General features: G+C 45.7%; 1 protein-coding gene across 2 annotated transcripts in view; it reads right to left on the bottom strand.

Annotated features, from left to right (window-relative positions):
- CZIB (CXXC motif containing zinc binding protein) overlaps window positions 1-27512 on the bottom strand; it is a 189142-nt gene that overhangs the window by 52050 nt on the left and 109580 nt on the right. For both annotated transcript variants that reach the window (XM_069642170.1, XM_069642171.1), the window contains 2 exons: window positions 6836-6867; window positions 4159-4236 (listed from right to left, as the gene is read on the bottom strand). In XM_069642170.1, coding sequence (XP_069498271.1) covers window positions 4159-4236; window positions 6836-6867 — 110 coding nt within the window. The remainder of the gene's footprint in view (window positions 1-4158; window positions 4237-6835; window positions 6868-27512) is intronic.

Here is a 27512-nt window from a genome sequence, read left to right as displayed (position 1 = left end):
GCATAGTACGGTTAAAGGTGTCAACCAGAACCGTGGGGTCGGAGCAGGTGCAAGCCTGGTCGTTGAGGGCAGGGAGGAGGAGTGGGAGGAGTCTGTTACACGTGATGTCACGTTTATTGCGAGTGGCCATGGCAGGTGAGATGCTAGGAGAGGGGCATACAGGTTTGGACTGGATGTTGAACGTAATTAAGTTGTGGTCAGTCCAGGAGCACTGTTGGTTGGAGGTGATGTTGATGGGGAAATTGTGGGCGGCTAGCCAGTCAAGAGTTCTGCCCTTGTTATGGGTAGGTTGGTTTATGAGCTGTGTAAATCCTGCATTAATAAGCATATTATCGATAGTCATGGCAGCAGTGTCCTTGGGGTGGGAAAGGCCTAGGTTAAAATCCCCCAGTATCGCAGCTTGGGAATTGGTTTTGGTGTTGTGAGTGATGATGTTAGAGAGGTCTTCAGCGAAGGTAGATAATGGGCCAGATGGCCGGTAAAGAAGATGGAAAGTGATAGAGTGGTTAGGGGTAACGGCTAGTTTAGCTGTCAGTGCTTCCAGAGAGGAAAAGTGGTGCGCAGAAGAGAGGTGGAAGTTTAGAGCATTTTTATGGATGATGGCAATGCCACCGCCTTTGGACTGGTTAGAGTTACGGTCATGTCTTATAATGTTGTAACCAGGTGGGATGGCAAGGGAGAGTAGTGGGCCTGAGGCGTGTGGAGCCAAGTTTCAGTAATTGCTATGAAGTCGAGGATGAGGTCAGCCACTTCTAGGGCGTGAACCGTGAGTGATCTGGCGTTGATTAACGCGCCCTTGATATTACTCATGTTCGGGATGTTAGTGATGGGTGGAGAGGGGTTTGGCGTGGGTGTGGGTGGTCTGGAAGACGGTGGCTGTTTGTTAAGGTGCGCCAGATGATGGGAGGCGGGAGTGAGTCGTGAGCAAAGTCTGGCATTTCTCAAGGTGGTAGAGCATGGTAAGTTTGGTAGAGGTCTAGATGCAAAATGTTGGATCCATAAGGCTGGGTTGTTGAGGTAGGGGTTAGTGTGGTGTGCGAGGGAAGACATGGTTATGTTGTGGTGCGGATGTGGGCAGTAGGGAGGGGCAGTGGTGTGGTTGAATATGGTCCCCCCAAAGTACCGTATGAGGAGAAGAAAGGTGGGCAGTAATCTTGTGAGTAAGATATTGGAGGTGTACTGGGGCAAGTCTGTGGCTGTTAGGCAGCTAGTAAGAGGCATGTTGGCCTAGTACAATCTAAGAGCAAGTGGTCAGATAGTGACTCTGTGGGCTAATAGCGGCCGTAAGGGCAATACACTCACGGTAGTCTGTTAGCGACCATAAGGCACAGCGCAATTTGAGTGGTCTGGTAGTGACCCAAAGGCAAAATACCATCAGCGTGGTCTATTAATGACCATAAGGCACAATATGGTAGGAGTGGACAATAGGCGATCATAAGGCACAACACATTTAGAGTGGTCTGTTAGCGACCCTAAGGCACAACACAATTAGAGTGAGTGGTCTGTTAACGACCCTAAGGCCAACACAATTAGAGTGAGTGGTCTGTTAACGACCATAAGGCACAACACAATTGGAGTGGTCTGGTAGTGACCCAAGGCAAAATACAATCAGCGTAGACTGTTAAAGATCATAGGCACAATATGGTTGGAGTGATCTGGTAGTGACCCAGGGGCATAACACAGACAATATGGTCTATTACTGACCGTAAGTCTCAGTACAAATTAAAGTGGTCTGCTAGCGGGCAGAAGGGCTGTTACGACCATGATGCACCAGGTGATAGGTACCTATCGAATGAAGTGTGATGCTTCCGTGCAACACAAGCTAAGGATGGCAGGCTGAATGATGCACACCGCACATTCGCCGTCGGATGCAGGTAGCAATTCGATGGGGCACTGGGACAGCTATGTTGCAGGTCGCAATAGGTATAGGGGCGGAAGTTTCAACAGGAGCAATGGGGCAGTGGAGCACCATGAGTCGAGGTTCACATGTGGGTAATAGCAGTATATGAACGGGGGTGTGCATATAAAGTACGACTGCTAAATACTGTAAAAAATATATGCTTTGCAAAGTAGTTCCATGGTGCGCAAGGCGGAATATCTGCCTGGGGTGGAGTATGAAGCAGGATAAGTCACAGGAGAGTCAGTGGGTAGGGGTACCACAGGGCGCTAGTGGTAGTAGGAGATAACAGGCGCGCTGATCACAATGTTTAGATGGGGAGTTTGAAGGTAAGCATACACTTACTTACATGGTGTAAGGCAGGTCGGGTAGCATGTCTGGCCGACGGTCCGGACGGCTCAGGACAGGCTGGGACAGGCGACGGCCTTACTTTTCGCGGGCCTTCCTGTGAGTGGTGATTGATTGTGGGATATTGTTTTGCCATTTTACTGAAGCCATAGACATAATTTCTAAGCATGATAAAGTAAAACAGCTAAAATGTGGAGGAGGGCAAAGTGAGAATGAATCATGAGTGCAAGCTTATAGAAATAGTTAAAGCAGATAAGTCTTGCTTTTTAAGTGAGTTTTCTTATTCGTGGGAGAGTATGTGTGTGTTCAATTAGCCTTTTTAAAATAGAAATTAGAGTCTGGCAAGGCTCGGCAGACTGTTGCATGGCTGGAGGAATCTTTTTTTCTTTTTTAAGGATCTCCCTGGTCCTTGTTAGATAGTAGTCTCTCTACCGACGGAGTCCATCAAAAAAAAGACAGACTTGCAAGAGCCTGCTTCTACCTCAGAATACAATATGTTGAATGTGTTAAAAATGTTTTCTAAATTGCGTGCATCCACAGAAATTGATATTTAATTGCTCAACATATTCTTAACTTAAAAGTCGTTTGTATTCTATTCTAGAAGGGACCAGGTGAGTCTTTAAAAAAGCACAAAAAAATAGGGGACAAAAATGCCTATATCCCTGTGAAGGCCATCCCACACTGAAATCTGAATAATGCTTTGAATGTTTTTATGATATGTTTTGAAGAATGCAATTAGAACCACTGTAATAGTTTAAAAAAAGAAGAAGAAAAAAATAATATTTGCATTGTTTCCGCATGATTTCTTAAAAAAGTATTAATGAGCACTTTAAAAATAATATGTAGAGGCTTGTGAAGTAGGTGAGGGACACTCCGAGCTGTAGATATGTTTTAAAAGGTCCTGTCCAGTTAGAAAAAGAAACAAGTATTGGCAAAGCCACCAGGCTTTCCCTGTCAAATACAGAGTGCAGTCCTAAATGCCTCAAGCTTCATGCCATGATTAAAGGACAGCAATACAGGTTGCACCATTAGAAGTGAACTATCATTAAACTATTAAGCTCAAAACAGGCAAGTGTATCAAACAAAAAATGTAGACTAAAACACATGTGGTTCTGGCACTCTTCATCAAATTAACAGCAAAGACATCCACGGCACACACAAAATGTTCTTCTTTCAGTAAATCACAATGCCAGAAACATACACAAGAGGAAATAATGACACATCAGAGGCAGATGGGTATGCATACACATTTTATCTACCATCATTGATAACAAATGTTTTGCTTAAGTTGATACTTCTGAGTCAAAACTAAAAATACTATTATTAATGTGGCCAAGATGTTTCTGAAAAATACAAAACATTGGCCTCACTTAGCTACCGGTCTATAACTATTAAGAGTTAATAAATATTTTCATGAACTAGACTACACCCAGAAGTAGTTGTTCTCATTGTTTGGAAAACATCTTTAACAATATAAAAATTACTACTAATTGCCCTTACATGTGATCATTTTGGAAGCGTGATACCAAAATCTTGAAGTGCATCATTGAAAATAGAAAATTAATAGCACATGTTTATTAGAGCATCTATGGAATCTTGTGGAGGGAGAATGTGGCCCAGATTTAGATGCATTTCAGCTCTTAAATTTGCTTTTTCAAACTATTCCAGGTGAGCAATGATCAAAACACTTAGCAAACAGTGGTTTTTAAATTCGTATGTGTCGGCCTCTTTTATGCAGTGGGGAGAAATTTACATAACTCATGGCCATCGAACATGAGGCTTATTCACGCTGGCTTGACAGAGTGTGAGGTTCCACATCATACATCTTCTGAAAACATGCACAAATTGTTTGTCTAGATTTGATCCCCATGATAAGGCACTAACAGTTTCACACCTGTAAGAACCCTTCCTACCTGAGGCTGAAAGTCAACTGGTTCCATTCCTCGACATTCAAACTCGACGATAGTCTTAAACTTTTCACTGTCTTCAGCCTAAGTGAAAAGCACAAGTAAAACAGATCCTGTATTCAATATGTTACTTCTACAACAAAACGGATACCAGATACCTCAATTTAGAATACAAATAAATGTATTGTAGGAGTTAAAACATTGCAGTCATCTTCAATAAATGAGATATCTTGGTTCATTATAAAAAATTATCGTTTTAAATCAAAAGAAAGAATAAAGTTTCATGCCAACACCAAGCTCATTAAACACAATTTGCTTAAACAGAATTTAATACATATAGAAAAATAGGGCAATTTACACTGTTAGTGTGACTTGTTTATACGAAACAACTGTATTCTGTCTCCAGAAAAAATGACATTGCATGGCAATAGTTGAAACCAATCAGAGTCAGGTCTTAGGATAGACCATACCTTCTTAACACATAGCAAATAGGTAACCATTCCAGGTCTCTGAAAAGGATAAAGACAATTGAAGTGCTTTGACAGCTATCTTGTCAATATTGGCTACAGTATCATATATGGCCTTCAACTAGACAGTATATTGTTCCTCAAAGGCAATATTTACTATGAGGGGTTTGAAAATATGATTAATTAGCAAAAGTGAAAACTATATTTTGTTCATGAACAGAGTTATTTTTCCTCACCTTCTAGAGGGCAGTAGGCGCCCAGGGTCACCTTGCTTTTTGGGATTAGATATATCAATTGCTCCTAAAATAAAAAATGTAGGATGTATCTGGGAGGAGGATCTGGGGAGCAAAGCACAGGTAAGTGCTAAAGTGCAGTCGGTATTGGCACCCTGCCCCTCCTGAGACAGGCTCTCAATATCATCCCGGCCAAGGATCATGCTGTGGTGGTGGGAGTCCTGGGGAACTTGCACTTGGATTATTGTTATGGGTTGCTGGCAGGCATCCCATCTACACAAATCCTGCGATTGCAAAAGGTGCAAAATGCGTCTGTCAGATTTTGTTTTCCGAGTAAGGCAATCTCCGATTTCAAACCTGCGTCGATCTATACATTGGCTTATGGTGAAGGATCGTATTGATTTTAAAATCCTTTGTTTGATTTTCAAATGTGTGAATAAGCTGGCCCCTAGCTATTTATCAGAAAAAATACTCCAGTACCAACAAACGTGAGAGTTGCAGTCTAGCGATAAACTGCTGTTGCAAACTCCCCCCCCCCTCCCCACAAACTGTGCATCTATGGGAGACCGCAGGTTTGCAATATACAGCCCAATATTCTGGAATAAATCTCCATTGGATATTAGGGCCATAAAAACCCTCAGTCATTTCCGCAAAGTTTTAAAGACCCCCCTGTTCACGTAATTGTGGTATGGGAAGTGTCAATGTAGGAGTTCTCCTAGGATTAATGTTTGGTATCTGGTAGAAAGGCTTTCACATTGTTCGCTTGAGTGGGTTTAGATCCAATCTGCGCTATATAAATGACGCAAAATCAAATCAATGTGCATTATATATTTGCATTACATGATTACTTAGATTGATAGAGGGATTGTTTCCAACATTTTCTTTTTTGGTGGAATGAGAGTGTCTTGCGAGTGTGCTGAACTTTGGTTTGTAGTCAGAAAAAATGGTAACTACTCTTTTTATAAAAATGTTTTATTATGTATCACTTGGCTGATACTGTGGAGCGGTTTGCATGTTCCGAGAATATCCTATATTGGCAGTGTCACACTTCTTATCTATGTGAGACTGCAGGGTTGAGAAGTTTACAAGCTGTTCAGAGAGAGCATGCCTTTTATTTTGAACTCCGATTCTAGAGCACATCTGTCAGTGCAGCATGCATACCAACAAAAGTGTCATGGCAGCCACTGTCGTTGAGAGGAAAGATTCTGTACTGCACGTGGCCTCAGCTGTACAGTACTGACTGAGATGCGTAATGAAGGCTGAGGACGCCACCTCTATTTTTTATGTGACAATCTGAACAATCGGGGTTGAGGTAAAAGAAGAACGCAGTTCAAGAATATATACATTTTATTCCACATCTGTAGAAGAATGGATTTTCAAATAAGGTAATTTAAAATTAGTTAATGTGTTTTAACATTGTATATTTCCACAAAGACGTAGATGAAATTCAGTGGCTGTTGGCCACGAAATTTAAACAAGAATACCCAGACTTGTGATGTTACTAAATCACATCATAAAAAGGTTCATATTTTGTCCTCGTTAGTTCAGGTGCCTTGCAATAAGAATCCAAGAGGTTCTCTCAATTCAATTTAAATGTATTGGTAAAATTACGGGACACAATAAGGTTTTATTATATTAGTACCTACCACGTACATATTGTACACCCTACCGACCCCCAAAAATAGACAATGCACAAAAATATCCACAGCTAGCTCTGGCAGCTTTCCAATTATCCAGTTTCTCTCGAATCATAAACTGGATTATTACTAATATAAAAGGAAAGGGTAACACAGCTCAGGCTACCAATTTGAAGCTTTAAATTGTAAAAAATAAAATTGCTTTCCTCTGATGGCCAAATGAAAAGAATATACTTTAAAGTAAGTTTGTTGCATACCGGTGCGAAGAAAATTCATCAATCAAAATACTCCATTTAGGACCTTAAACTAAAGCTACATTTGAAATCATTATAACAACATTACTTACATTGTAGGGCTTCATTGTCTGTCTCAAGATATCTAGAAGAAAAGCAAATACACATAAGAAAGGTCACTGATCCCAGTATGTTACACACACAAAACTGAACTCGGCTTCTACACTTGTATGACGGCTTGCAGCCGCACTGTTTGTGATGGGGCACATTACAAAGCAATGGGTTGTGATGTTGAGTCTACAAATGGTTCCAGACTACGTGCCGTACAGATACGGGGTATATCGGCAAATTTTTCTCTCGAAACAGGCAAATTCTCAGAAAAAGCAAAATAGGGAGTATACCATGCGGCCTACAAAAAAATGGGAAGCTAAAACATAGGAGCCTTCCCCCCCCTGCTTTCACCGACACCACTCTATGGATAGATTTGGGCCAGTGATGTAAGCAGTTCCACAGGAAGAATGTAATATTACTGCCTCATATGAAGCATGAAAAACCAGGTGCAAAGACATATTTACACCTTTTCTGTTTGACAGTTCACACATACTTTCACTTATAAAATACTGACATTGGGAATGGTACTTACCGTTTTACTGCCTAAATAATCATTTTACTCCCAACTTTAGAAAATGGGGAGTAAAATACTTCCACACTCATATCTTAACTGGATCACTGGCGGTACATGTAAAAAAACTGAATCAAGATTTATATAGGTTCTGATACCATAATGGGGATATTAATCAGAGATATTTTATTTGATTGAGAACATTTCCTTTGGGAAGGCATAATTACAAAAGGTGTGTACTACAAACATTCTAAGATGAAGGGAGAGTACATTTGAACATTAAAAAAAAACATATTACTAAACAGGAAAAGATAAAATAACATTGTATCTTTCAGTACACAGAGGGGCTCATTTTCTATAAATGACCAATTTGGTGACGGGGACCCGTTATGTTTAAGATATAGTGTCCTCGGGTCCCCAGCCACCACATTTTTTGGCATTTGCACTGCGGGTTGCAAATGTAAAGGGTAAAAGGCGGCATTCTAGCGTGTATGCTGCCTTTTGCCCTTCATATTTGCACTCATAATTGAAATGAAACCCCCTGCGACATGCTTGCATGTCGGGGAGGGTTTCATTTAAACTGTGAACACTGCTTACCATGAGTGTACGGTAAGCAGTGCGCCCAGTTGCGAGCATGTAGCGGGGTGTTTCATTTCAATTGTACATCAGAGTTTATAATGTAGCCCTATGGCGTCTGCCAGCTTAATGCAGGAGCATAAAACAGGCAGAACACATAGGTATCGCCAGCATTCGTGCCAGAATGAAAATCCAGATGGAGATGCTGCAGCATTTCGTATGCCGGAGAATAAGGAAGCAGCGGAAACGCAAGTTGAGTTCCACCCCTCTTCTCCGCCATAAAAATGTTTCAGTATGTGGCATAGCGTGGCATGAATGAAAGGCGTTAAAGCCTCACTCAAGGCTTTTATGCCTTTCAATCACGTTACGCCCCTATAGAACATGAGCTCCAGAGAGCATGTTATACAGTACTGATTTTTCTTTTGAAATTCTGGGATGCATAGTATTGGATTTACTATCAGAAATACAAAACCAGGATTGGCTCACCCACTCATGCGCGGCATAGAGAAACTTCAGACCTCTGTACACAAGGGATACTTTACATGATGTTAATTCAAAAGGATGTGCAGGTTCACATTACACTTTTTTTCGTCACAACATGCCCTTCTCTGAACATCTATTCCTGACGTAACTGAGAAAAGCAAAAAGCTGTGACTACCAAGTCTAGTAACCCAGAAGAAATGCCTTTAACGTCTCTGAAACGCTCGAAAAGGTCAAGGTAGTGGTTTTATTCCCCATGAATAGGTGTGTCCTATACTATGGTCCTGATTCATGGAACGTTGGGATTGCACCATTATAAAACACTTCCATGAATCAGGCCCTACATGTGTTTGATAAGGTCTGACTTGGCAAGAAATACTGTTAGTTTTCTAAACAAGGTTTATGCTTTGGTCTGTGTACATTCAAGCATTGTGTTGTGTTTTTATATTGTGTTTATAATTCTATGACCAAGTATTTACCGCCCAAGATTTAACTTGGCCTAACTGTATGTATAATACTTCTGATTGTAAGTGTTTCTGTTGAACCCTTGGTATACTACAAGTTCGTTGTACGTTCCTACAGCCCTCTCTCCCTCCTACGATAAGACTGGCTGCTCTGTCTACGCTACAATATACTCAGATGGCAGATGGTACAGCATTATACTAAGAGTGCAGTCTTGTACTGTCTCAGTTTAATTGCTTTACTAAGCCATTAGTTTGACTTCAGAAATACTGTCCTAATAAACGCCAGGCAACAAGAGACCCGGAGGAGGCAGATCTTATAGAATTGGTCAAGTAGTACTTGGACCACATGCGTTGGAGGCAACTCGGCCCCTGCATCCTGTTGGCCTAGTGGATGATACAAAGGACTTTGAAGGCGATCAGGGCTCTATTCAGGACCAATAGAGGTATTTAAGGGCTGTTGTCATGTGGTCATGAGGCCCTGGGGAAAGCACAAGTCTGGCTGGCCGGATTTATAGTCTGTAAGGACTTGAAGAGACCTGGATAAATGCTATTGCAATGGTCGGGGCTCATGATGATAATCATTCTAGTCACCTTTACCTTGTGAGGAAAGTTCAAGGAGGACAGAATACACCCAAGAAGGGGAGAGGGGCTTCTTCGACAGCTCAAACTAAGGAGAGAGGGAGAGAGAGGTCAAAAATGACCCCTTGGTTCCTAGCAGAGGCAACAGTGGTAGGACTGGGTCCCATAGGAAGAGGCCAGGGAAAAGTGGTTCCATGCGATATCCCAGCAGGCCATTTTTGCTGTATCCCTTTTTCCCCCATGTCCGCTCAGCTCTATCAGGTCCCGTGACTCAGCCTCTTCTCCCGTTGTCTCACCCATCTCCCCATACTCCTCGACCACATGCTAACCTCCCACCATCCCTCGACCTCTAACCCCAGCCCGTTCCTTACACTGTTGACACGCTGCCGCTACGGAGACTACCAAAGCATGCACACATTTAGATATGGATGCGAGAGAGGCAAAATCACAATCTAGGCAGGGGCAGGGGCAGTGGCAGGATTCACTACCTGTAACGGATGGAAGAGCCAAAGGCTTTTAAACATGGTCTCAGGGGCATTGATCTCCCTGAATATTCTGGATTCTTCAGCTGACTTGTTAATAAATAAGATTTCCCTCACAGGCTTAGTGACCTATTTCTTTTGTTTGATTGTTGTGGCATGGTAGCTGTCAGGGAGGATTCTCATTTCTCTGCTAATTCCCTTCAACCTTAGAGACCCCCAGCTCTTTTCTGGACTTTAGGACTTTTCATTTTAACAATGGAGTGAGTGGGACCTTTATCTCACTCTCTCATGTGTTTTGACCTGATTTGGATTATGCGTTTCTTCTGTTTTTGGAGTCTGACCAACTCCATAGGCATCTACTTTTTGGATTGTGACACACAGCACCTTAAATGCTGTGTCACAGAGAAATCCTTTAGATTTAGGGTATAAGTACCTTTTCTTGTGTTAACTACAGTTCCGAGGAATAGTAAAGTGAAATTGACTTTACTTACCTTTTCTTCTTGTAGGTCCAGCACACACCGTCTTATGTGGAGTGCTGGGGGTTACTTAATAGCCCCTTATGCTACCTAGTCATGTAAAAAAAATGGTATGTTACCATCAATACTATAAATGGCTGGTGGCAGTGGTTTAATTTTCCTATCATTGTGCTTTTCTACCGAAGGCTGAACCCTCAGCTGCAGTATAGCACCTATGGGTGGTCATTTTGTCAAAATGGCCCAGGTCCTCTTTTTTCACCATTTCCTGTTTGCAAGGTCTTTATTGGGTTTTACTATGCGCGCCAAGCCAGGTTTGAGCCCTTTGTTTGTTTTGCCTTTGGTGGGCTTCAGCTCTGAAACCCACCTCTGGCTCTGGTGTGCCTGGAAGGGCAGGACGTGAGGGAGGTTCCCGAAACTCCCCTGTCCTTTGTCTCTAGGAATGCCTGAATGCAACCAGTCCTGACTGGCTGGCTGGCTGTCCTTTCACAACAGCCACCCTGCTGTGGGATTGACAGCCTAGACTGCGCATGAATGGGAGAAACCTGCTTAAAAGGCGAGGGTTTTGGGACTAGAGGCAGAGTCGACCACTGCGAAGAACACCAGATGAAGAAACCCTGAAGGAAGCATGCTGAATCCTCCTGGATCTTTGAATTGCCCGGTGAAGCCCTGCTGCTGTGCTGAAACTCCTTTTTCTAAATCGACAAGATAAGCTCCGGAAGGGACGACTTCTTCCCTTGGGTTAGTGGGACCAACTAACCCTGAGACGAACTCCACTTGACCATCTTCCCAAACTAGCTGTACTTCTTTGCTGCTGCATGAACCTAGTGCCAGGGGTCAAGAAATCTGTAGTCGAGTGCAACGTCTGCAATCCGGCCTGAAGCTCCAGGAGTCCACCAAGGACCCTCCAGAATCAGGACGACCAGAGCTTGAGTCCCCTCACCAGAGTGCAGGACTCAAGGAGTGAAGTAAGCCCAACCGGTATCCGAGATCCGCATTGGTGCTGTTTACCACACGCTGAAACGAAAAGTGCAGCTGATCCGAAAAGAGCCTGTAGCTGCTGATGACCTCCAAACTGCTGCCGCAGAAGTCCTCCAGACGTCCTCTCTCTTGTCTCCACAACTGAGGCTCAGGAACCCAGGATCTGCATCGCTGCAACAGGACAGAATCCACCTGGACCACTCTTCTTCAAACCAGAGGTACTGTTCAGACATGGGGTACTTACCTCAGTGTCTTTAACTTTGCTCTTCTCAGTTGAGTCTTGCAGTGGCTACTTTTGTTAGTTGATTTCAGCTCTGCTCGCCAAAAGTGTAACAGCTTGTAACCGTACAGTGATTTTCTTCAAAACTCTCTAACTTTGTGCAAGACTTATTAACTATGTAGTGCCTCAGCTCCATAGACTGTGCTCCAATGCACTGACTGTCCTGGCTCGGTGATGGGTTCTCCCTTGTGGAGGGGCTTCCTGCAGGGTGGGTTCACGGGTGATGGGGGTTGGAGTATCCCATGTGGAGGGGGCTGCCTGCAGGGTGGGGTCACAGGTAATCGGGGTATCCCATGTGAAGGGGGCTGCCTGCAGGGTGGGGTCGTGGGGGATGGGGGCTGGGTTCTCCCATGTGGAGGGGGCTGCCTGCAGAGTGGGGTCACTGCTGATCGGGGGCTGGATTCTGCCATGTGGAGGGGGCTGCCTACAGGGTGGTGTTATGGGTGATGGGGTATTCCGTCTGGAGGGGGCTGCATGCCGCAGATTGCGAGGTGCTATTTGGCTGCTGGTGGGCCAGGCCTTGCGTGGGAGGGCACGCGTTTTCTATGGGGGCGAATGGGGTTTGCGGGGGGGTTTTCACGCATTTACGCTGGGGTGTGGATGGGCGTTTCAAGCTGTTTTGCGTGATTATGCTGGGGTGCGGATGGGGATCATGCGTTGTTTCTGTGCAATTAGGCTGGGGTGCCTACGGGGATCGCGCAGTGTTTCCACGTGATTTTGATGGGGTGCCGACGGGAATCACAAGGTGTTTCCACACGATTTTGCTGGGGGTGGAGGGCTGTATGCTGGCCCAGGGATAGCGCAGAGGCTTGTGCCGTGTTAGGCATTTCACTTGCTTTTTACTGTGCGTGGGTGCGTGTTGGGGGCATTACTTGTGCAGCTTGCTGTTACATGGCTACTGATGCCTCTGGGAATCCATGAATAAGCGTGCCGCACAAAGATTTCTCTGCGCCACATTAGAATCGGGCCCAAAGTGTACAACCTTGATAGGTGAGATTGCAATACGATGGCAAGCTCCGTGCTAAGCAGCGGCCTGACCACATTGGCCGTCTGTGAGCATGTCTCCATAATTTAACCTTTTCAATGTTTGAATTCCCTTCTTTTTGCCACATGGGTTTTGGTATAGGACTTTTGGTTCGCGAGAACAAGACAAGCCAGACACTCTGACTGCAGGAGAAGGCGAACCGCAGAGGCTGGTGAATAACGGGAGGTGGATAAAGGACACCAGATGCACTAATTAAGCTGATCTATCAAAGTCCCGGAGCTCCGGCCAAGAGGAAGATACACCACTGCAAACTACAGGATGGAAAATTGACAGCACAAGTAACGCAAGTTGAAGTTCGGTGACAGCTGCAGTTGTAGACGGAGAAAAACATGTCCACAGTGTGGAGGAGTGGCATCCAAGACCAGTGCTGGTGAAATCCCAAGAAGAGGTGAATTAAAGGAAGCAAGATTACAGTTGCACAGTAAGCACACTGAGAAAGCGAATGAAAGGAGATAAAAGGCATGCTGGAACACAGGAAGATTTCCTAAAGCTGGTAAGAAAGTGAATGAAAGAAGGCGTGCTGCATGCTTGAATTTGCAGAGAACCTTTATAGGACGTATTGAAAAAGTTAATTCTGAAAAATAAATGCTGTATGCTGGAACTGAGAGAGACTGTTCCTAAGGTGTATTGAGAAAGTTAATAAAAGGAGAAGCATTGAAGGCTGGAACCGAATGTTACCGCAATTTGGATCAACAAAGGACTAGAGAGGCAGACTAAATAACAAGGTAAGAATAGCTTGGTTGGGGCAAAAGTGGAAAGTCACTGTAGTATACATCTATGCAAATATAGTGAGAGCAAGAGAAATGGTAAGTGTGGGTGAAGGTGATATTCACAATACTCAGGGCAGTCCCTCAGAATTGTTTCCCTGGATAACAAGTTTATGAAAGCAATGGAAGCTCAAAAAGGTAGGATGACATCTACTTCTCTTATAAACCGAAGTCCTTTTGGATTCTTTGGAGCCAGTCTCATAACCTCTGATCTATAGGCAGAAATGCTCTGAGGGTCTTGGTTTCAGAGACCCCACTCGAACAGACACTTTGTCACTCTTTGGAGAGTGTTTTAGCAAAGGCTGGGCAGATTTTCAGACCATCATCATTATAACATTACCACGAAGGACAATCTCTTCTCGCACTTATCTCGGTTTTTGTCGGGCTTGTCACAGGCTGTTTTTCTTCTGGGGTTTTCCCACCCAAGATAAACCGCTGTCAAAGCTACCACAAAGACAGCACGCAATGAGAATGGATGGCTGGGCAAGTGTTTTTTAGTGTTGTTGCTGGACTTGCCAATTCCAACAGATCCATTCCTCCAATGGCTACAAACAAGCCTTACTCTTGTTTACTCGTACAGGGCACTCTTGCTTGGCCGCACCAACTCTCTGCCCAAGGTCAAACAGGCTTTCAACAATCTCTATCCAGCTACATTGGTCCTTTCCCACTGTATGTCCAACTAGCTCCAACTAATTTGGCACTCTGTGGCTCTTGGTGTCTCCCACTGATGTAATTCCAATCCCTCCTGTTTATGCTTTCTTTGCTCCTTCATCCCTTCCCTGCCTCGTCCCAACAGATCTTCACCTTCCCACCTCCTCCTGATCCCTCCCGGCCATGACGTTCAGTTTTCTGTCCGTACCTTACTACTTTCAACTCTGGTTCTCCTCCTATCTTAATGCTCATTTCTCTCCTTGCTTCTCTCTCTCTCACTGATCTGCTTCGCTTTCTTTATCCGACTCCAAACTCCCACTAGAGCCGGCGTCTGCTCCCTTTTTTTGTACCCCAGCCTGTGGTTTACTGCACTTATAAGTGACAGATTGTGAAGGCCTGTGGAGACCTATTGCTTGGTGTTTGGGAGAATTCTCATAAATGTGCCAATTCCTCACACCTTAGAGCCCTCCAGATCTTTTGCTAAACTTTGGGACTTTGTACTTTTAATTGTAATCGTTTTCTGTGTTTATTTATTTTGGTTTTGAAGTCTAACCAACTCCATAGGCATCCTCTTTTTCATTTGTGTCCCACAGCACCCTCAGTGCAGTGGCACAGGGAAACCTTTTCAGGCTTTCCCAAGGTTTAAATACCTTTTCTGGGAACAAGCACTATTTCCGAGAGTAAATAAAGTTAAATTGACTTTACTTGTCTTTTAAATTCCTATACCCAGCACACCCTATGTTACAATAGAGTGCTGGAAGGGTTACATAGTATCCCATGTCTAGATACTCATGTAGCAGTGAAATGCTACCCTTTCCTCTCGAAATGGCTGGTGGCAGTGGTTTTACAACGAACTACCATGATTTTTCCCGACCACGAACACCGGTAGCGTTAAATCGCGGGAGTCATGTTTTTCAAGATGGCATTTGAGCCTCCTCTGTAAAAACAGGTCCCGGTCTTCTTTTTTCACCATTTCTTTGTGGAAAGATCCTTCTAGAGTTTTGCTTTGCACGCCAAACCAGATTTGGTTCCTTTGTTCATTCGCCTTTGGCAGGCTTCAGGAGTGAAGACTGCCTCTGGCGCCTGAGTGTCTGGGGTGGTCAGGAAGTGAGGGAGGTGCCCAAAACTCCCTCTCCTTAGTCTCTTAGGAGACCCAAATGCACTCTGTGGTGATTGGCAAGCTGACTGTCCGCAAAGGACAGCCACCTTGCTGGGTGAGTGACAGCTAGGCTGGAATGAATGGGAGAGAACTGAATAAAAGGCGAGTCTCTTGGCTTGGAAGGCAGAGTCGACTACTGGAACGAACGAACCGAAGACGAGCTGGAAGAGGACGGCTGCTGCAACTACTGGACCGTTGGTTTGCCCGGTGAAGCCCTGCTGCAGGACCGAATTGCCAAGTTCACCTCAACAGAGAAGCCCCTACAAGGATGACTTCTTCCTTTGAGTCGGTGGGACCAATCAACTTGATACTAAGCCACCTGGATACCAATCTCGAAGCTGGTTGTACTTTCCTCAGAGTGCTACAGCAAACCGAATAACCAGGGAGAGCGACACCAGCTTGTGCGCTTGACTACAGCTACCGGAATTTAACATTTGCCAGTTGCCAGCTTTTTGACCAGTCCCAGTGCAGTGCAGGAGTCCCCCGACGTCCTCCCTCTTGTCCCCACGACTGAGGCCCAGGAACAGCGAGATCTGCAGGAACTGTCAGGAACAGAAGTCTTCAGCTGCATCTTTTTCTTCATTTGTAAGGTACTGTGAAATAAGACAAGAGTACTTACCTCTCGCAGTGAAAGTGCTTGAAAATTTCCCAACTCACAGGCCCAATCGGCTTGTGACCCAACATATGATTCTTCTTTTTACAAACTACTTCTGAGAACTTTGGCAGAGACTTTTCTGTTTATCTACCATAACTGCTTTATTCTATCCATGACTTTAGCCCATTGAATTTGGCCTAGCCTATTGAATTGAATTGACTCTTCTGCTGAACTCAAAATATCTGCACTGTCTAAGAAATATTGTATTCTTTATGTTCTGATAACCTATGCCTTTTTGCTCCTCCTTCAAAGTATTCTGAATCCCTCAGAAACTTAAGAGTGTACAGTACTGAAGTATATTTGTGTGTGATTATATTGCCTCCTTCTTATGAATGTTTTATAACTGACAAGTTAAATAAATTAATAAGTATTTAACAATGAAACCTTGAGTGTAAGAGTTTATTTGAACACTTGTGATTGTAGACCTCTGTGTAACATCATTACAGCTCACATTCCCTCTTGAGATAAGCCTGGCTGCTCAGCTCCGCTACCAAAAACTGTGTAGTACAGACTTATACCAAAAGTTGGTTTTGCTTACACCTGTTGTCCTAGTTGTGTGTAGTGGTCCCAAAGGGTACTGCATACAAACTTTGCCTTACACTTAGGCTTTCACATTCTTAGCGGAACTTCGGGGGTAACTAAGTCATTGTTAATGGAAACTGACTGCCGCTTGGCACCTCAGCCCGAGAATGGGAAGAGACAACTACCGGGAAGATGTTTTGCCTCTATTGGTCGAGACGCAGTATTCCCCCTTTTCCATGAGGAAGACCCTCTGATACCAGAGTTCTTAATGGCCTATTGTCATTCTAGTCAGGCCTCCACCTTTAACCCAAACACCCACAACTCACACGTCACATTCTGTTTCCAATACGCCTTATTGTAAAAATCCTGACAAAAACCATTTGAGAGTTAAAAGCCCAATCACATCTATGGACTCAAACCCCCATAATCACTCAGGTACTCAGACGAGGAGGAGAATGAGGGAAGTTCATGCAAAGTGACCGATGTTCGAAATACAACATGCAGGCTTGTTGTTTATCATAGCCTGTAGTGCGTAGGACATTTAAAGATGGTGATCAGATTAACAAGTTGAGCAGTGCAGGGGAGAACTGTAGCACAGAAAAGGATACCGGGACAGAAGGAAGGACGCCTTAGACGAGCAGGAAAAGCTTCAGAGACGCACGGAGCCGGGCAGGAGCTCCTGGTTGTCAGGCTGCTTGTGGAAGTAACATTCGGCAGTCCAGGACGAGAGGGAAAGCCAGTGCGTGAACGTGGATCCACACACAAAGCTGGAGAGACCTCTGCTGACTCCATAGTGGAAAGCAAATGAAACAGCTATTCCACAAAGGCAATGGTAGAGTCAGAGACAATCGAAGAGACCGGTGAGTCTGCCCAAAGCTGCTGGGGACCCCAGGGTGTTCCGAGAAGTGCACCAGCAAGTATGTGATCAATATGAGATTGCTAATGCTGAAAAAAAGCATGTCTGAATGCAGTCAAGGCAAAGCATTAATTCAATACCCTAAAATAAGAAAGTTTGAATGCAGACACGACACACTACAAAGACAAACCCCAAGCCAGTACAGATGCATGAGATGCAAGTGTGGGGGAGAAGTTTGAGCAAGTGTAACCATTGGCAACTATACTAAGGACCTAATGGTATAGGCCATTGTGGTATAACCAAGGAACTGTGAATCAATTAAGAGAAGTCCTGGCAGGTGAGTACACGCAGCAGCTGAAATTAGATAAAGATTCCTGGCAGGGGAGTATATGTCACGATGAGCAGACCATATTGCCCCAGCCCAGCAGCAGTGGGAACATTAGGGCACATTAAGGGCCCTGACTGGGTCAAGCCTCAAAGGAGGGCCACCTGGACCCAGTCAGTCCTGGCGCCTCTGGCTCCAGGCTCATGGAACTAACCTCAAGGAAAGACACAGGTATAGTCGGTCTGCCATTGAGTGATTGACTTCTGTGCTAATTGCAGTTAAGGGCGTGGCTCTAAGCCATTAGCTTGTGCATTAGGCTGCAATTATGGGTGGGCAGAGAGCTTCTGGAACAAATTGCATAATGGGAGTGGCAGGGCGTAGTTGGCTATATAAGCCCCACCCAAGCCCTAAGCATGCTTTGTGTTATTCTGAAGCTAGCAGCGTAACGCTCTCCGAGGAACTCCTGCCAGCAATCTTCTACAAACCTGCAAAGAAAAGCCGGAGACCATCGGGCCTCGCATACTCACCTGCTCTGACTTACCTGTGCTTCCAGCAACGACCCGGTTGTTCGTCGAGGACTCCAGCTTTCATCGAGAACTTCAGCTTTCATCGGTCGCCGGCACCTGCAGAAGCAAAAGAAGGAAAACACGGTTAACTGCTGAGCTCATTCAACGCGCCCTGTCACCACCGCGCATTACTCACCGCTTCCGTCACCATCGACCGGATTCATTCATCACGCCGGCTCACAGGTACCTGGAAAAGAGAAAGAAAGAACAGGTTAGATCACGCAAACTGCATCTGAGCTTGCGCTGCCCCCCTAGACACAAGGCAGGCAACCCTGACCCACTGGCTCAGCCGCTCACAAGCGGTGCACCAAACCATCGCACACCGAGGAGGGCTTATTGCCACAACAGCGGCACGAGTCACAAATGTGAAACGAGCACGGACTGTGGCACACAGCAAAGGACAAGACAGAGAACTGGACACAGACAACATACAATACAACGGATTACAAAGACAATAACAAGCAGAGCAACACAAGCAACACGAGTTGCGACCACAGCAGTACTGGGTTGCCACTCGACTTCAAGGGTCAGTGAAATAACTGGATCCTACAGGACATTGCGCCCCTGCTGAGACTAAGCAGGAAGGAGAGCCCAAAAACCAAATACACAAGGAGCTGACCTAAGGCCAGTCCCGGGAACAAAAGACGTGCAGCGCCTCTAACCAGAGAAGCAGACACTCCACGCATCAGCGCCTGACGTCCCCGCAGAGACAAGGTGAGTGTAACAGTATACCAAGCAATCTACAAAACTATAAAAGAAATCCTGGCAGGCGAGTTCGCCAGGTGGTTGAGATGGATTGATCATTCCTGGCAGGAGAGTATACCAGGAAATCTGCAGAACTATAAAAGAAATCCTGGCAAGTAGTTGAGATTGAATGAAGATTCCTGGTGGGGGAGTACACCAGGTAATCTACAGAGTTAAAAGAATTCCTACAGAAAGATTGTTGCAAACCTTGTGGTTTAAACAAGACCTTTATGAGTCCAGTGAATACACAAAGAAACTATTAAAGTGGAACTTTTACCATCCTATTTAAGAAACCAGGGGAAGGGTACCACCCTCTGGATCCAAGGGTCTCTACTTTGGAGAACATATTTTTGTTGGAGATATTAAGACATTTCCTTGCACCCCTTTGTTATTTTGTTTTAGTGTGAGGGTCAGGATAGGGTGGCTTTTCAATTACTGACTTCCTGATGCAGACCAATCCTTAGTTTTGATTTCTAGGTAGGGAAATTCATCTATAGAATAGGGCCAGTTAAGCTGTTTCCTGACCCATTTTATTTTAATAAATATCTTTACTTGACAACATTTTGTGTCCGACTCATTTCTGACCCCTCACAATTCATTTTTCAAAAGCAATCTGCATTAGTCAAATAAAAAATAAGTAAGGCTGAAAATGACATTTCACTAAATTATATAACATACATTTTCTGACCACGGAGCAATGAAAAGCTGGCCTGATTTTGACGAAATTGGATCCAGTGACTGTCCAACTTATCATATTTTAACATGTCAATTAACCAACTTGGCCCATCTTGCCAGATGAATAAATGACAATGATCATTTCATTTCTGAAAATGTTATTCGTTTTAAAAACATCTGTAAAAACCTTTCTCAAAGCTTTATATTAACCTTTGAAAGCTTGTGAATCCTTGGAATAGCTCAGTGAGTTAAGAACCTGCAACACAGATCTAGCTGCAGGTTTCACATAAATCACAGTAGCAGGCACATTAACCCACCAAGTAAACATTCCAAAATAAAGTCACATGGTGAAAAGGTCAGAGGGATGCTATGATCATTTTATACAGTGCACGTTAATAACAGAATGGTCTATTGCAATTTTTAGAGGCATAGCTGGTTACACTAACTAGAGACTGACTTTTTCCCGTTCCTCCTCGTCTTTTGCAGAAACTGGCCTGTTATTAAATATTCCCATTTTATCTTTGTTGTTGCACTTGTTAAGCACATCATAGAGAAATATGAAGTTTAAATTTCCCAATGAAATGAAGATCCACAAGTAGCAGGCTCGAAGTTTGATTTGGGCATAGAGGCCATGAATGCCTGTAAGATAGTCGATAAAACAGCTCAACGGGTAGAGCACTCGCGGCTGCGATCTGTTTGTGACCGGCAGGTCGCAGGTTTGAATCCACTCAAGACCTACTCAGGCTTTCATGCTTTCGAGGTCGATAGATGAGTACCAACTTCATTTGGTGATATTGTATGTAAATATGTTATATGTATGGCGCTTCGGTGGAAGCGCTATATAAATAACCAATTCCCTAAATAGCAACTGATAAACTGAATAATAATGGTGCAACTCTCAGTTTGAAGTCAATTAGCTTTATAAATCTGTAGAGAGAGGATTGCATTCCAAGAAAGCCTAAAGCATTGAGAAGCATTCCTATAAACTTGGCTGACCCTTCTCATCCAGCATTGGCTGTTCATTCAACAGCGGTTTGCATTTTGGGACTTGTAGTTTAGCTTTTCTTAAATGTTTGTACAACAAATCAAATGCCAATTGGCACTGGCTTGAAATTGAACACTGACCACTTGTCAGCTTCTTTCCCTACACTGCCTCCTTACTCTATATGGCGGTTGTGAAGCAGAGATGTCTAATAATAAACGGTGCTTGCTTTTTGCATTATTGACAACAGGTACCCAACATATTGTCTGCATATCTGTAAATAGAAAATGTGCAGTTCTGAAAAAACAGTCATTTTGCTTTCAAGCAAGCAGGAAACTTTGTAGATTTCTTTCATTAGTACCCGGCGAGAGTCAAGCAGAATGCAACACGCATTCTGATTGGCTCTCCCCGGGTCGTTACCTGGCCGAGAATCCCTCGATTCTCTGCCGGGATTCCAGCCGCATTGTCCACGACGGGGGGCGTGGCAGCCCCTCAGCCAATGAGGAGGCTCGAAGTGGGGCCATCCCTGCTCCGAGCCTCCCCATTGCTGAGAAGCTGCCTTTGCCCCCAGCCGGGGACTCAGGTAAGTTTTTTTTTTTTTTGCCCTTTCCTCCCACCTCCCTGCCCGCCCCAACCCGCTTACCTTCTGCCTCCTTTGTCCAGGGTGGGCGGCGTGGCAGCCTCCAGCCGTGTGGAGGCTCAATGCGGGGCCATCCCCGCTCTGCGCCTCTACACGGCTAGAGGGTACCATCGTCCCCTGGTGGGGATTCTGGTAGTCTTTTTTTTTCCCCTTTCCCTCCCTCTCCCCCCAACCCCTCTTACCTTCTTCTCTGTCGTCTTCCGGGAGTGGATGCGCTGGGAAGCGCGCCCACTCCTGATGGCCGCCATGGAAAGGGAAAACTGACTCAGTTTTCCCTTTCCCGGCGGCCATTTTCATGTTTTTTTTCTGTCCCGAAACGAAACGCTGCAGCGTTTGGGGACAGAAACAAAGTTTAGTGCCCCGTCACGCAGTTCTTGCGGGCTGGGGTATGAATAGCAATATGCCCCTCGCGGCGGATGCATTACAGAGTCAGGTAATGCCCCGGGGCCTTTCGTTAAGCTTACCTGACTTGGTAATGCCCCTGCCGCGAGGTGCATATTGCTTGAATATAAAGTAGACCTTTCCATTCACAAATGAACCAAATAGCTTGGGAGACCTGTAGTTTGGGCTTGTCTTTAAAATGCATATGGGCTATCAAAAACAACAGTCCCTACAGTACTCCTTTGGATAAAGAGTTGGAGCTTTAAACATGAATGGGTCACTTAAGGTGAACTTGCCGACGACCCATTTTACATTAATTAATGGCTACTGGGCGGTCCTTATCGGACAGCAGAGCTGTAAATCACAGCTCGAAGGAAAATTGCAGGTAGCCTTTTCAGCTCTGGCTGGCGCACCGTAAAACCCCAGCCACTTGCACTTGCAAACTTCAAACTCTGAATGCCTTCTCAAGTTACAGATAAAATCCACATTTATTGTCTGTTAACCGGACAAAGCTCTCAAAATACGGTCAGTCTGGACTAAATCCAGATAGGTGGCAAACCGGTTGTTCGCAGCTGGATTCGCAGCAAATGTATCTTCATATTTGGGGTGAGCAGTGGATCACTCGAGAGGCATGTGCTTGCAGTCTGCTCCATAGGCCACAAGCATACCCCGATGAGATCAATGCTGTAGAGGTTTGCAGTAGGGTCGTAGTTGGGAAATGCACGTGTCTGTAAAGAGGAATATTTATGATTCTTTCTAGTGGGCACTATCCAATGCCTAGAAAGCGGCTCTTGGTGAATCCGCCATGTACAACCTTTGGGTCAACATCACAAAGCAGGTGGCCTTTGCCTGGCCCTAGGACTCAACCTAGCACAACTCAGACCTTTACAGAGTGACTCCATCACGCAGTAGAGAGCGATGATACAGCGTACTGAAAAAGTTAACAATATGAGAAATGCTGCATGCTTGAACCAGGAAAGGTTGTTCATAGAGCCCACCAACAATGCATGACAGAACTTGAAGAACTAAGTCCTAGAGACTTAGTAAACTTGACATCAAAAGAAACATTGCATGCTGTGACTTGAAGTTCCCAACACTAAGAAACTGATCTACAAGATAAACATGACATTCCCGAAGACTTTGAGAACCTGAAACTCTGGAAAGTCAAACCCAGATACCAACTTCAAAATTCCAGACAGCCGGACCAAATTTATTTTAAATAGAATTATCTAGAAGAACAAGTTACTAACCCCTGGTAACGTTCTTTCGACTGGATGTTCCTCCAACTTATTCCTCATCTTTGACATGTTGTGTCCACAGCTCAGCTGCTTCGGACATATTTCGGCAGAGGGCGCCCTGCGTCGATTGCGTCGGGTCGATGTCCCTAGAAGGCCTCATTCGAGGGTAACGTCATCGGATGATATACGTAGCACGCACTGCACCTGTTGCCTCAATTCGGTTCCCCCCCAACCCTGTCCTCGTGTAGCAGAAGTGGCCACAATCGGACCTGACCGTACTCAGCCTTGACAGCATGGGAAATTCTACAGCGGGGTAGGTTTGGAGGGCGATGAGGAATACGTTGGAGGATCATCCAGTCGAAAGAACGTTACCAGGGGTAAGTCACTTATTCTTCAAATGGATTCCGTCCTCCAACATATTCCTCATCTTTGACAGACTCCCAAAGCAGTATCCATGAGTGGAGGAGGGTGAAGAATTTTGTAGAAGTGAAATTAAAGGGCAGAGTAAAGCACTGCCTTACCAAACACCACATCCTATCAAAGACTACATAGCAGCATCACATATGTTCTTTATAGGAACACCCCTCTGCAGGGCTGTCGACGTAGCCATGCCCTTGGTGGAATGAGCCAGCAAGCCCTCAGGAGAGATCTTGCCTGCCAAAGCATAGCATTCAGAAATAGTGAGGATGATCCACCTAGAAAAGGTCTGTTTAGACACAGCCTGGCCTAGTTTGTGCCCGGTATACCCCACAAAGAGCTGGCTGTCCACTCTCACCTTGGACATCTGGAAACATAAAAGCTCAAAGCTCTCCTAAGGTCCAACCTATGAAGCCTTTCCTCTTCCTTACTAGGATGCCGAGAAGGCAGGTAGCACAATTTTCAGACTCAAATGAAAGTCTGAAACCACCTTAGGTAGAAAGGGGGGTCTGACTCGCAACACAACCCTGTCCTTGTGGAAAACAGTAAAGGGTGGCCTGGAAGAAAATGCCTGCAACTTGCGTGCAGATGTAAGAGCAACCAACATAATAGTTTTATAATAGTTTTAAAGGTTAACAACCTCAATGTGCATTGGTTCAATGGAGCACCCATCAGAAAGTTAAGGTTCAAACCGGAACCTGAAACGGTGAAGGCGGGAACACATTTGCGAGCCCTTTTAGAAATTGAGTAACCAAAGGAATCTTAAAATAAGAGCATTCCTCGGATGAGCGCTTAATGATTGAGAGCGCTGCTAGGTAACCTTTAACTGTAGACCCTTGTGTGGTAAAGAAAGCAAAAAGGATAGAACATCCAGCGTAACACGAAAAAGGATCAAAATTCTTTTCTCTGCACCAGTAGCAGAACTTATTGCAGCGGCAACGGTACAGAGATTTAGTTGCTGGCCGCGTGGCCGAAAGCAACACCTCCATTATGTCATCCGGGAGGTCCCAATCCTTGTATCTCAACCTTTCAGAAACCATGCGTGAAGATTGACAGTCTTGACCTCTGGATGGAGAACCGGACCCTCCGCTCGCGAGTGAAGATCCTCTCTTTGGGGGAGTCCCATCGGAGGACAGATGGGCATGCCCAGAAGATCCGGGTACCACTACCTCCTAGCCCAATCCGGAGCAACCAAGATAATGCAGGTCCCGAACTATCTTAACCCCCTGAGAACTTGAGGAATGACGGGGACTGGAGGAAACGCATACAGTAGCGGGAATTCCCAATCCACCACGAACGCGTCTCCTAGAGCTCCTCTCTGAGGAAATTCCATTGAGCAGTACTGCACCGGTCGCAAACAGATCCACCTGTGGGGTTCCCCAAAGGGCGAAGATCTCTTGAAGGACTTCCTGAGCTATTTCCCACTCGTGAGACTGCGCTCTGCCCGCTCAAAGTGTTCGCCTCCGTGTTGTCCTCCCCGGCTAGATGAACGGCCGCTAAGGAGATTCCTTCTTGAATTGCCCAGAACCAGAGCTGCACTGCCTCTCTGAACAGTGGTAGTGACCCTGAACCTCCTCTCTTGTTGGGGTAATGCACGGCCAACGTGTTGTCCATCATTATCAGGAACTTTTTTCCTGTAAAGATGGCAGAAAAGCCTTCAGTGCTAGCCTGATTGCTCTCAGCTCCAAAATATTGATGTGTAGTATGGAGTCTGACCGCTGATGGTCAGATCGTTGGCATGAGCTCCCCACCCTGTGAGGGAAGCGCCCGTCACTACAGTGATCTGTGGCCATGGTTGCCAAAAAGGTTCTCCCTCCATGAGGTTTTCCTCGTAGGCCCCACCACAGAAGATCCTCTGTGACCCTGGCCAGAACCTGAAGGTGATCCGACATCTTGCCTGAGAATTGGGACCATTCAGTCCTGTGAGCCCATTGAAGGGACCTCATCCTCAGACGGGCCTCTGGCACCAGAAAAATGCAGGATGCCATGAGGCCAAGCAACCTCAAGAAATCGAAGGCCGGAAGACGCTGGGCAATCTGAAACTTGTTTACCATCTGGAGAATGTTCTGAGCCCTCACCTTGGGTTGCAAGCATTTCCCCAAGGACGTGTCTAAGACAGCCCTGATGTACGGGAGCCGCTGGGAAGGTGTCATCTGGGACTTCTTGAAATTGAGGGAGAAGCTCAGTCTGTGAAGTGAGTGACAGGTAACAGTGAGATGATCCAAGGCTTGTTCGAGAGTACACGCCCTGATCAGCCAATCGTCCAGCTAGGGGTAGACATGAATCCCCCCCTCTCCTGAGATGCGCTGCCACTACCACCATCAGTTTGGTGAAAACCCTCGGGGCAGAGGTCAACACGAATGGCAGGACTCGAAACTGATAGTGCGAGCCGCCAACAGCGAACCTCAGGCCTTTCCTGTGTTTGAGATGGATCGGCACATGAAAATAAGCATCCTGAAGGTCCAATGACCCCAACCAATCCTGAAGTTGGAGAGCCTGAAGGATCTAAGAGTGACCATCTTGAATGTGTCCTTCCTGGCAACTTGTTCAAGTATCTCAAGTCCAAGATTGGTCTCAGTCCCCCATCTGTTTTGGGAATAAAAAAATAAGGGGAATACCATCCCTCGTCCCTCGTCCCTCTCCGCTACAGTCACTGGTTCTATAGCACCTTTCTCCAGCAGGGTTAATATTTCCTGCACAAGGAGCAGATCTGGAACCCTCAAAGTGTACTCCCGGTGGATTGTCATGAGGCTTCTTTTGAAAAGCAAGACAGTACCCTTGGGCTGTTGTTTCCAGAGCCCAAGCATCCAAAGTAATGGCTCGCCATTCTTCCAGATGCTGAGACAGCCTGCCCCCCCCCATAGGTGAACTGTGACTGAAGACATCAGAGCGGTTTTGAAGTGGCTGTAGCAGAGCCTGATGGCAAAGAGGCTGCTGCTTGAGCGGGCTTGGCACCCCTACCTCGTCCACCACGAGGACATTTACGTTGGCCCCTTTGACTGGCCATTCCTCTTGCCCTTCCAAATGAGGAGTAGTAGCAAAAAAGATCTACCCCTCCATTGCGGTCCACTGGGACAAAAAGGCTGAGGCTGCCGAACAGCTGCACCCAAAGACTTGGCGGCTGCCTTAGAGGTCAGTAACTTCTCAAGGGCCTCGTCAGGCTTGCTGCTGAAAAAGGTGAGACCCGTCAAAGGGCATGTTCAGAAGTCTAGCCTGCACATCCGGTGCAAAACCCGACTTCCACAACCACGCAAATCTGCGTATCACGGTGCTCGTAGCCATGGACCTGCTGACAGTCCGCAACATCCAACCCAGACCTAAGGGATTCATGCATGGCTTCCTTGTCGTCCTTAGCAAGAGCTAGGAAGCCCTCCCTTTCCTCCCCCTCGGGAATATGCTCAGCTGCCATAGAAACGCACTCCCACAGAGTGTACGAAAATCTTGCCAAGGCACAAGGGGAGTAGGCTGATTTCAACGCCATACTCCCAGCTGAAAATACCTTGCCTGCCCATCCATCCACGTGCTTATCGTCCCTATCAGGAGAGATGGTAGATACGCAGCCTGTTTCGAGGTAGCCGTGGCTGCTTGGACCACCAGACTCTCGGGAGTGGGGTGAGATGACAGATAGCCGGGGTTGCTACTGGAGGATCGGTATTTCCTTGTCAGAGATTTGTTCACCACCGGATTAGTCTCTGGGGTTTCCCAATTCTTGGCCACCCGGTTCTGCTGAGCCAGATGAAATGGCAATATGGGATCTGTAGGAGGACTCTGATCCAAAATGTCCGTAAGATCATCCTAATCATAGTGGGCAGTAGGCCTGGAATAGCCCAAATACTCCACAACTCTCGACATAATGAGTCGGTAAGAGGATTTGGCATGCTCCCCAGGGTCTGGTCTGCCGAACTCCAGCTCAGGAGAAGTGTGTATACCACATGCATTATACAAGGTAGCACAAAGATCCTGCATCATACTTTCCTCTGATACAAGGCATTCTGGCACATTAGGGGTCCCAAACTAGAGACAAAAAGGCGCTGCACCCTCAGAGTGTTCCTCCTCAAAAACAGAGGTAAATGCGTCGACAACGGCTCTGAAGGCATCAAGGGTCTGATCGGGGTAGAGGACCCGACAGGCACTATCGACTGGCGTAGCGCCGAAGGCAATGGCGGCTTCAATGGCACGGAGGGTTTGGACGGTTTCGATGGGGACGAAGACAGTGACCTCGCTTCACGT

The sequence above is a fragment of the Ambystoma mexicanum genome, chromosome 1q (genome assembly GCF_040938575.1).
Source record: "Ambystoma mexicanum isolate Mex_15411 chromosome 1q, UKY_AmexF1_1, whole genome shotgun sequence".
Classification (NCBI taxonomy): domain Eukaryota; kingdom Metazoa; phylum Chordata; class Amphibia; order Caudata; family Ambystomatidae; genus Ambystoma; species Ambystoma mexicanum.
This window is presented reverse-complemented; position numbering and strand designations above follow the sequence as displayed.